Source organism: Amphibalanus amphitrite, unplaced genomic scaffold, assembly GCF_019059575.1.
Source record: "Amphibalanus amphitrite isolate SeventyFive unplaced genomic scaffold, NRLGWU_Aamphi_draft 000357F_arrow, whole genome shotgun sequence".
Lineage (NCBI taxonomy): Eukaryota > Metazoa > Arthropoda > Thecostraca > Balanomorpha > Balanidae > Amphibalanus > Amphibalanus amphitrite.
In genome coordinates, this window is record NW_024881851.1 from 12,501 (window position 1) to 23,964 (window position 11,464).

Below are 11,464 nucleotides of genomic sequence, written 5' to 3' on the forward strand. Positions count from 1 at the left end.
TCATTTCGGCGTTTGCATGCATGTTCAATGTGTGTACTTATCACCAATTGATCACCATTTGAACTATTACCAACAAAACTGGATCCATTGTTACCAAATATGTTTCTGGGAATAACTCAAACTACTCCTATTCCTAGAAAACTGCCGTCATTACATGTTTTATCCCCTGGCTGGTTATGATACCGTTTGGGGCCGTGGGTGGGGTACCGGCCGGTACGGACCCGGCCCGTGGGCGGCCGCTCTGCGCTGTTGTACGTCCACGCGGTGTGGGTGGCGGCCGGCCGGCGGCGGCGCGCGGCCGTATAAGGTCGGCGCCGAGCCTCTGCGGTCACAGTCGCGCTCCGAGCTGCCGCCGTCCACACCGCAGCCATGGCGAGTCTGTCCTACTCGGCTCTGCTGCTGGCCACAGCCCTGGTGGGCCTGGAGGCGCGCCCCTACAAGGACCAGCAGGTGAGCAGTAGACACACACATCACATCCCTCTCTGAGCGCACTCTGAAACACCAGGAATCTCGGTCGACTCTGGAGGGACTTATTTTCAGGCCGTGTCCATTTCTGAATTTCAATATAATGTTATTTTATCGTAATGTATTATAGCAAAAAAAAAAGCATAGAAAGTAAGAGTTTAGATACACTGGAAAACGACTGAAGACGACACCTGATAAACTCCATTTGTCGGTGATTGTATTTGTGCAGGATAAGTTTTTATGTTATCCGTATATGGTTCCTTGCCTTAAATACGCTTCTTTGATTCAGAATCCGTTCAGTTGATCTGCTGTACTAACTCTCTCGGCACTCAAAAGGCTGCGACGAATGAGGGCGATTAAGCTGGTTATGGATTATCTCATTAAACATAAAAGCTCACTTTCTGCATTTTCACACTTGCTGAAAATGATGATCCAAATGATACGGGAGAAGGCTCTTACGATACCTGCTCAACCTTTATTATTAAAAGCCCTTGGTATACCATGACTGGCCAGAAAAACGCCACAAGAACGGCAAACTCTCTTTGGCATCAACATTCAACATCATAGGTTGTTTTCATTCTTTCATACCTCATCCAAGATTCACAATTCAGTTGCACAGCTCACGAACACCCGTCCACCCACGTTAGCTCATTTGAAACGTCCCATGGCTGTCTGAGGTCTGAAGTCGGTCCAACCAATCCCACTCTACGGACAGACGAGTGTCCGCGAGTTGGCAGATCACCCAACTCCGGCCGTCAACGGATCAGAGTTCTCGCCATTCGGTCTCGGGCCGACTAGTCTCACACTGTGCTTGCATCTAGAGCTATTCGGTAGGTTGCACGAACGCTATTTTACAAATCAAATACACGTTAACCATGCTTGTTAGACAAAATTATCAATACTTTGAGAGTGTGTTTGCGTGTGACGGTGCTTTCGTGCTGTGTATATTTGCATTTCATTTGCCCAAATTGCTTTCATACCTGTACCATGGTGTGCACGCCCCATTTCTCCAGGTAGTGATGGGATAGGGTAGGGTGGGCGACGCTGAGGGGCCATGACTGGACCATCGGACGCCGGAACTGGGCTGACGGCGCTGTTGGCCGCGATGAGGTGACATTTTTGGCGCACGGGCGCCGGTGCCGGCAGGACGGCCAGTACTGAGCTGCTGAGCTGACCGTCTGTGAGCCCATGGCGGGCGAAAGACATGAGTCCCGGTCCACCCATGACGTTCGAGCCGTTGCTGTTTTATCTCTAACAATGCACCTATGCATTGAACATGGCGAAGAAGAGGCATATAGTAAAAATGGAATATCTGGCCTGTGGATGCGACTCTGTAGCCTGTGGACGCGGCTCTGTGGATCTATGTCCTGTGAACGCGGCTCTATAGTCCAGTGGACGCGGCTCTATGGTCCAATGGACGCGGCCTTGAGGTCCGTGGGCGTTGAAAACGGCTTGGCTCGGTTCTGTGTCCGCTGGACTCGGCTCTGTATCCGGCGTACGCGGCTCTGCGGATCTGTAGCCGATGAGCGCCGCTCTGTATCCACACGACTCCCCCAGGTGTTTGACCGGGGGACGGGTGGGAGGGAGGGAGGCCACCCCAACCCGTGTGAGTGGACGTGGGAGCCACTGCCGGCGGCTGTGTGACCGATGGGGTCCGGCTCTGGTCGCGCTGGTCCGTCCCACCGGCCGCGTCCGTTTGTCCTCCCACCGCCCGCGCGGTGGTGAGCCATTCAATGCCGCTCAATGTAGTATGGATACTCCCCCGTCCACCAGCCAACAGAGCATTGATCCGCTCGATTCGTGTGTAATGCGGAAAACGTTTTAAAATTACTTCTGCACGGTTAGCTTTATGTGAAATTTCACATGGCAGTAACATATTCAAAGCGTGGCTTTCAATCATTTGCACTCATGCTTCGCTCCTTTCACATCTCTGAGAAAGGCTTATACGCAAATGGAATTAAAGCACATGATCGGAAGAAATACAACATCATATGCAATCTAACGAATAAATCATGTACTTGCATGTACTTACACATGAAGTGCGCAGATACAAAATTTGCGAATAACGAAGAAATTATCAAAAAGACAGCAGCCTGTTTGGGCGAGGCGTCAGAGCAGTGCAACGCCCGTCCATCTCAGCCGAACCTTTCAGTCATGGTATGCTGTGCCGCACGGCACGCGTGTACGCCGGCGCAGTCTACCATGCCAGAGCGACGGCCGAAGCCACAGCACTGCATCTGAAACGAGGCGCGTGGGGAGGTCGAAAAACTTATTTGCTGCAGCTCAGCATAAAATTTTCATTTCCTTTTGACAAAAGACAGCATTCCCATCTACGTTTATTGATTGTACGGTACTAAAATGATTCACAATTAACAATTATTTGCTTTTCTGGTGCAATTCAAGCAAATGTAAACGAAAAAGTGAGCCGTTCTCATTTTCCAGACTGGTAACGTTGTAGAGTTATAAGTCCCTTTTCCGCTTCTATACACCAAGCACAGCCGCTCCGACCGTTAAAGCATTGTCAATTTTCGGCGCTGCCTACGGGTAAGCCATGTTTAAGAACTTTGAAGGCGACAACTCGCCGTGGAGTGAAGTACCGTTTAAGTGTTTTATGTGTTTTCAGCTTGTAGGCGGATGGCAAACATTGCCTTCATCCCCTGGTTTCAAGGCACTCTATTTCACCCAAAGTGTATTAGAACTTGCCCGCCGGGCATTGAGGGAGTGCGTCTCCGGACAGCGGCGCTTAGGCTGATCGGAGCCGTCGCTGATGGAAAGTTTTCACGCTGATAGCATCTGTGGACGACGTTGCACACGTTTTCGTCCTGTTTACCCCGTGTGGCGACTCCGTGGGGCGCCAACTTTTGGCGCGGCACATCCCGCAGGCACGGAGCGACTAGAGAGGGAGAGAGGGGGAGTAGGTGGGAGGTAACAACCGCAGAGGAAGAGGGGAGGGAAGCCGGCAGATGACTGCGGCATCCCGCCGAGCCGGGACGAGTAACAAACCCGCGGAAACGACCCCATCACGCTGTGCATGAGGTCGTTTTCATGAAGTGGAATGGCTCCTGTGACGGACGACGGGCGACTCATAACTCGGTCTGCAAAGTGACCGCGCTCAGCGAGCACATTCAGCCGCAAATGGCCGGCCGGTGCCGACTGCACAGCACACATTGTCGCCGGCGGGCGCCGCATGAATTGCATCCGCCAGCCGCGCGACAAACTGCCGGCCATCAGCGGCAGACCTATCACAGCGCCTGCCGCGGCTATACGGCCATCAGGCCGAGTAACGCGGTCCTGTGATGTGACACGTCATGCATTACCGGCATTACCGCGGCACTCAGCACGTCATATCACAGCCAGTGGTGTCGTCAGTATCATGAAGCTTAAGCCCATTTCCAGTCACAGTTACAGAGCGGCGTGATTTGTCTGCACAAGCTAACCTCTGCCTGTAAGGTGTTTGTGTCACTCAGATAACTCATAAATGAAAGAAGCGTTGACAATCGGTACTTGAGCGTTCGATTGGCGAATTGCAGCTATTCAGATCGGTGGCCAACCGTTTTGTATTCGCTTTCGGCAGAGCTGCCGACAGCTCTGTCAGACCGAGTGATGAGCTAAAACGCAGCTGATTGGTGACTGTTCTTCTGTGTTCGTTTTTCGGCAGCTATCGGACCGGGGGATCGACTCTCTGGGCGGCGGCCACTTACTCAGAGGTATCGACTCACTGGGCGGCGGCCACCTGTTGAGGGGAATCGACTCTCTCGGCGGAGGACACCTCCTGAGAGGAATCGACTCCCTGGGCGGAGGACACCTGTTGCGAGAAATCGACTCTCTGGGAGGAGGACATCTGCTCCGGGAGGCGGACTCCCAGGGAGGACGGCGGCACCTCTCCAACGTCTACACACAGAGGCTGATCGACTACTACAGTAAGTGCAGGTCGATGCAGCCAATGGTGCGAACCGCGAGGGCATTAACACTTGTAGCTTAGTATTGACAAATGTGCAACAAATGTGTGGCTGTAACTGGGCAATGGTTAAACATGGCTGAGCCACGTGGACATTTATGCATCCATCACTTTGGTACTGAGCCAGTGGGCTCCTAAAACGACCAAAGTTTTCATGAGTAGCTCCAATCAAGCCATCATAGATCTTCAAAAAACCATACATAGCTCGGATGTTACATAGTTCCCTACATGCTTGCCTCACAGTTCACATTGAACTCAGAATTCAGAGTTAGCTGCTGGATCTCGCACCGAATAGGAAACCTAAGCCGCTGGGTCACTGACCAGAAGATTTGGCGTTAGGCCAGACTGACAGTACCGGAAGGCTAGCAGCTGTTGGTGAGCATGCCGCCGCGGTCAGGATGGGGGCGACTGCGTCCCGCGGGGCACATCTCTCTCAGATGAGACGGCCGGCTGTGATCGGAATTGGGACACGCCCACCGGCCCCCGGGGCGTCTCTGTCGACCGGCCCGGTCCGGGGCAGAGGAGACGCGTGAGCCCGGACCGCCCGTACCCCGTCCCAGAGCGAGCGCCGGCTGCGAGCGCCGCCCCTTAACCGAACTCCGGCGAGCGCCCCCCCCCCCCCCATCCAGCTGAACTCTAGCTGTGAGCGCCGCCCCCGCTGAACTCCGGCTCAGTGTGCCGGGCGGGAACCGCGTGACCTGCCGCCTGCCCGCGGCGACGGCCGGTCACCCGCCGCGGTCAGGTCGGCGGGAGCGGACCTAGCAGTTTGCCTGTTTTCCGTCGCGCTGGTGGTCTGCCTGCAGGCCTGGGATGGACCTAATGGGCCCCAATCTGATAGCGTCCGACCGGCGATTGGAGGTCGCCCCCGGCCAAGGCGGACGGGCTGGCGGCGATGGTCGCGCTCGGAGTCCCACCGGTCTGCAGTCTGCAGGGTCACCGTACCCAGACAAACAAACGGCTCACTCTGGCGGTCTGTCCCGCCTTTCTGAGAACAGTCGTGGTGGAGTTAGGCCTCTGGCAGATAGCTCAGGAGTCGGTGACCTCGGAGGAGCTTTTTATGCGACTGTGACACGACCCGAGGACTGTCGAGTTAGCGGATGGCAGTCGGCGGTTCGAGCCACGCCTCTACCTCACCTCATCCGCCGCCGTCTTCAGGTGCCGGTCGGTCGCCGGCGGGCACGGTGCGACTCTTCCACAATGGGTCTGAGGTGTACCGACATGAAAATCATTCCATTGCTGCCGGTACCACTCACAATCAATTCTGCAATTGTGCGTCGTGTTTCGATGTGTTTGCGCTGTGTCTCCGGTATATCTCAAATGTCTCTCACTGTCGGGCCGGTCGGGTGCGCGCGCTGCCTTTTGGCTGCGCTCAGGTGCAAATCGAGGCGATACCGCATCGGTCGAGCGCTGGTCCCTGCGGCATCCCACTTCGCCGTCGGGAGGTGACTTTGATTACAGTGCTGCACATTAATGATCTCATTACTGGCGCTCGGTAAGGATTGTCCGCACTGGAACATCGCCGCTGACGCAAAAATGTTCGCTGGAAACAATACGTTGACAAATGTAAAAGTCGAAATGTATCTGGCTGAGTTATCAAGGTTGTAGTCATAAAATTCGAGGCACAAATGATAACACATATGTGATACAGTATAATCGAAACAGATGCATGCTCGCAATCACAATTCACTCATCAAGCATATTAACGCACAATGCATATGTGATGTCGCTTGCATAATTACCGGGCTTCAGAATGACCTGACACATATCACGTGCGAAATCAAAGGATCATCTCGGAAATTGACGGGAAGTTCATCACCCTAAAGAGTATTTCTAAATTAGGATAATTTGCCGTTATTGGCTCCCGCAGTGCAGCGTTTCGCTCTGGGTCGTTTTGTCGGCTGACGTCTTCGTAATGCGCCATTGCTCCGGCTCTGCACCGAACGCACCCTCACGTGCCACGTGGCAGGGTTACGTGCCGCGCACCATCACCATTGGGCAAAATTACGGCCAGGAATCGAGGGCACACCATATCAGGGAATGAATGCACCGGGAATACGATTAATTAGGTCGGCTATGCGAAAAATGAATGCCATGCATACTATATTAGACGATTTTAGTTCATTCCTTTCATTTTGCTTACTGAGATGTAATCGTGTTGATTGATGGTGAAAAATAGGTACTATGTAGTGTGAGACTTAATATGCTGTATACACATATTTCAAATATCTTCTGCACTCGGGTCTGCTTATCTTAATGAGTTTTCTAAGCTAATGGGGCTGTAGTTTTCCCGTGCCCCGATTATCAACCAGGCTTATGATGTCCGTGTTGCCCATTGATTTTTGTAAATAGGAATATCTGGCAGCCATTTGCGTCCTTGGCACGCAAGCACGTAATGCGTGTCATTAATCCGGTGCAGCATCTAATTGCATTGCATGTGAGGCAAAAGAAGCCCTTATATCATTTAGAGCCAATCGCTTTTACAAGAAATTCCGTTTTGTTACGAATAATCACGATACCGGATTCAACGTAATGGATTGGGTAGTACATACAGCCCAGAGAGATTCTCTATATGCGGTTGGCATTCCGGGAATGCATTTTGGATAGCTAATGCTGTGGCATGTCGACGCTCATGAAGTAAGTTCAGTGCGTCCATGGGTAATGCTTTTGACCCTCTATTCTTAGCAGCTGGTGAACTTGGGGCGGAGCTTCCTATACAGTTGGTGGGGCGGCTGCCACACCAACTTGTCTTTTTGCGGCGCACCAATAAGCGCTTTGCCTCATCAGCCTTAACTGATTTGTAGGACTTTGTTGCACTGCAAATAAATATGTCTCTCATTGAGGAGGTTTGGAATGTCTGTGTAATTCAAAATATTACGTCAGTATTGGTAGAGATTGATTCAGTGTAGCAGTTTATTCAACTTGACAGCCGGGCATTGTAGGTTTGACGACTTTTGCCCCACGAACTTCCCTGCAAAAGCTCCATCCAAGTGGTGAACTTACGACTATTAGCTTCTTGTGTAACTTCTAACAGCTCTTGCTCTTGGTTATGAGCCGAAAGTCGTATCTGGTATCTACTTACTAGTTCGGTTCTTCATTTACACGAGAAGCGCCAGGCGCTAAGAATAATGAGTGTTGGTGACCTCTTCACTGTTCGTGGACGGTGCTCTCAGTTTCAGAGTTAGCAGCACAAAAAGCGGTATCGCGTAACGTCATGTAGATGATGGTAGTGCCTCTCTCTGTCTCTCACATGGCTATCCAGAGGTGGTGTACCTTTTGCCCCTCGACTCTCAGATTACCACATAGCTACACATGAACGGGACGGCAAGTGTGCCTTTCTGTTCCATTATCACCCCTCCTTCCCGTTCCACAGACCCACCCAGGAGTGGGAAGGTGGGTGTCCCTTTCTCATCCCTCGGTTCTCACCACTCGTCCCTGTCCCACAGACCCAGGAATATGACCTTAAGTCCCTCTCTAACCACCTCCCTTTTCCCACAGACAACCCTGGAATGGGGAGGCAGGTGTCCCGTTCTCACCCCTAGTTAGTTTCTCACCTCTCTCCCCTGTCCCACGGAAGCCACCCGGGAATGGGGGAGTGTGTGACATTTCTGCCCCCTTCTCACCCCTGTCCCCTGTCCCACAGACAGCCACCTGGGGATGGGGGAGCGGGTGTCCGTTCTCACGCCTCGTTTCTCACCCCCTCTCCCCTATCTTACAGACAGCCACCCGGAGGCCTATGACCGGGAGGTGCGCGCCCTGGACCCGCTCAGCGGCGTCTCGTTCGGTGTGGAGAAGCGGCTCGACTCGCTCAGGTAATAAGTAGAACATGAGCCACACTGGAGGACAGAGATCTATTGACTTCTCGAGGACCGAGGTGGCTATGGTAAAGAGTGTTTAAGGAGAAGAGCTGCTCTGAAAGGGTTGCAGCCATTCTTTTCCAGCTGATCACAGCCGGCAGACTGACATCTGCTCTTCCCGTGACCTCGGCCGTTCCATGACCTGGTCTCTGCCCATCCTGTGACCTCTGCCCGTCCCATGTCACCCCCTCCCCCCCCCCGCCGCCGGCCGGGTCTCCGCAATGTCGGCTTAATCAGCCGTTACGGGCCATGCCGGCGCCCGTAAACGCTGCGATTGATTGTCACCGTCCCCGATCGGGGGAGCACCGGACGGTCTGAGGACACTGGGCGCCGTCAGACCAAACACAGCCGCATGACAACGGCGACAGGGGAGAGCACCGAGCTGCGCATGTCTAATGACCTCATACAGCTCTGTCAAATAATAAGATCGATGAGGATGTTGATTGCTGATTAATACGGTAAAACTGCTAACACTTGCCACATCGTGAAAGATGTTAGTGCGCAAAAAAAACTCATCTTTCGTTAGGTTTCCGGTCATCTTCTTTTAGTACCACCCTCGGAGCTAGTGTGCCATTGAGATTCCGGCGCTCTACTCAGAACGTCATGAGCTCATCAGTGTTAATATGACGGATCAGCTATAATGCATCAGCCCGGCGCGGGTCTATCCGAGGTGCAGACACCTCTCCCTCTGCCGTGGAGAATCTCGTCCTCGGACGTGTGACTGCATCATTGACAGGGCCCTTTCCCGAGCTGGGCCGCGCACATACTGAATAGTGGATATATCTCTGCGACCAGTTGAGCCTCGGGTCGACCGCATCGGGCCACCTCAGAGGAGGCCCATGGCGGCCCAGTACCATGAAATGCTCCCCGCCCAATCACCTCGGAAAACCCGGCGACTCGGATACACCGCCGAAATCAGACCTAGCCTGTGTTTTGTACATAGATATAGGGTGGACGATGTTAAAAACATCGGTAGGAATTGAATGCAGAGCATATCCTAAAAGCGTAATAAAACTTGCAGAACATAATTTGTTCTGTTCTGTCTTAAACGGTCGCTAACAGAACAAATTTGAAACCGAGAAGCCATGCTCAGGTGACCAAGCCAAACATGTTCACATGCAACACATTACAACCTTTAATCACCAGCACTTTCGCGGGGCTTGTTTGGCATTGTTACATATGTATCAGATAAGCTGAACTCAACTTATTGCGAGTAATGGCGATGCGATGCGCGACCCTTACCTCCCCAGAAACGTTATCCTTTTCTTATATTATTTCACACATTAATATGACGTAACTTTAAGTCTGAGCGTTCCACGAACATTCTCAAATACCCCGCATATCTTCGTCGGACTCCATCTGTCTTGTCCTTGTATTACAGCCAGTAAAAAACTGCATCAATTTTATGAAAGATATGACGTTTATGAAGCTGGGTCCTTACATAACCAATTACTCGACTGTGACACCACATGTCTTCTGTTCCAGTGGCATGACCTTCGGCCTGGAGAAGCGCAACTTTGACGAAATCGATCGATCGGGCTTCAGCGGCTTCGCGAAGCGCAACTTCGACGAGATCGACCGATCTGGCTTCACTGGCTTTGCGAAGCGGCCACAGCAGTCCAGCGTACAAAAGCGCAACTTTGACGAAATCGATCGCAGCGGATTCAGCGGTTTTGTGAAGCGGGAGGCGCCGGCCAAAGAGAAACTGTAGGCTCACACCCCGACCATTTGTATCCATTCCGCCAAATTTCTTGTTCTGCCATTTGTCGAGCCCTGAACATTTGCAAGATCAAATAACAAGGTCGAGCTCGCTGGGGTCATTGACCGGGACACAGCTGAGGTCACTGACCGGACACAGCTGGGGTCACTGACCGGGACACAGCTGGGGTCACTGACCGGTCACAGCTGGGGTCACTGACCGGGACACAGCTGAGGTCACTGACCGGTCACAGCTGGGGTCACTGACCGGGACGCAGCGTCCGAGAGGCTGGATGGCTGCGTTCCGTTCCGGTCAGGTCGGTCTGACCTGATCCGACAGCGAGCTGACCTGAACCCTGTGTCGGCCAACCGGCCTGCGCTGTCACAGACGTTCGGCGCCCCGCCACCGTGGCGAGCTATTTCGCGGGGCAATGTGTGATTGTTTCGTGTCGAGACGCTATTCGTTGATAATATAGTCACGATATGACGTGTGTTTTCTGTTGGTTCCATGATAATGAAGCATATGTTTTTTTTTGGGGGGGGGGGGGGGTACACAAGAGCCGAACAGAGCAACAATGATAGGCACAGAAACTGTGCCGGCATTCATAATGCTATGATAGCAACAAATATATTCAGACCTTCTCCAACCGGTATAATGAAGATGAACTGGAACGTCCATGTCTATCACAGAACATCGCATCGCTATGGTCAGACAGACAGTGAACGAATGATGGAGAACATGTTAGCGAATTATCCATATGCCTATTTTCTGACAGCGATAGCCAACAACTTTTGTGTTCTGATAACACTCAAAATGACACAAAACGCATCTAACTTGCCTAAAACGTGTCAACAAAAGTACCTACAGTTAGGGCGGATTGCATGCTAATTACTTTAAAACGCATACATCTATCCCATGCTACGAGCACCTCCTCTAATCAGTGCAGATTGAAGACGGTATGCAAATCATATGCAAGTCAAACACCGCGAATAAGGGCGAAAAATTAGGATACACTTAGCCAGAAAAGTTAAATAAAAGACAAATATAATTTTGGTGTTGCTGAATATTTCAGGCTTCTTTCGTTTGTAAAAAGCATTACCTTATTATTCAATGGATCGAAGGATCATTCTAAGGATTCTAAGGATAAAATGACTGAACTTGCCAAAAGTGACAATTGATGGGCGGAATTTTGTCACCTTTCCGAACGGGCCAATGCTTATTTTAGACGAATGTAAAAAGCGGTGTGCACTGTCGTTGTTACAGTACATAACTCTCCCGGTTTTCTCTTTCTGACCTTACCAGTGATGTTACGTGACGTCACCAGTTAGGTAATATGACGTCAGCAGTGATGTCACAAGGCGCCCCAGCCTTCTGTTCGATGGGAGTTCTCTGAAAAGGTGATCCGTCTCGCGGGAAGGTAGATATTGAGCTGCTATAACTAGCTAGTTGGGCTCGGTTTGATCTGGGATCCGGATCCTTCTAAACCGC

The 11,464-nt window shown here is 51.8% G+C and overlaps 1 protein-coding gene across 1 annotated transcript; it reads left to right on the top strand.

The window, feature by feature from the left end:
* Positions 1-252: 252 nt before the first annotated feature.
* LOC122389422 (orcokinin peptides type B-like) lies at positions 253-10,466 on the top strand. Its single transcript, XM_043381463.1, has 4 exons — positions 253-450; positions 4,124-4,385; positions 8,139-8,232; positions 9,763-10,466. Exons 1-4 carry the CDS (start codon positions 370-372, stop codon positions 9,986-9,988), a joined length of 663 nt encoding a protein of 220 aa, XP_043237398.1. The 5' UTR covers positions 253-369; the 3' UTR covers positions 9,989-10,466.
* Positions 10,467-11,464: the final 998 nt, after the last annotated feature.

Coding starts and splice junctions, on each gene's coding strand:
- LOC122389422 (XM_043381463.1), top strand. CDS start 370: ATGGCGAGTCTGTCCTACTCGGCTCTGCTGCTGGCCACAGCCCTGGTG. Junction 451..4,123: donor GCCCCTACAAGGACCAGCAG/GTGAGCAGTAGA, acceptor GTTTTTCGGCAG/CTATCGGACCGGGGGATCGA. Junction 4,386..8,138: donor GAGGCTGATCGACTACTACA/GTAAGTGCAGGT, acceptor CCTATCTTACAG/ACAGCCACCCGGAGGCCTAT.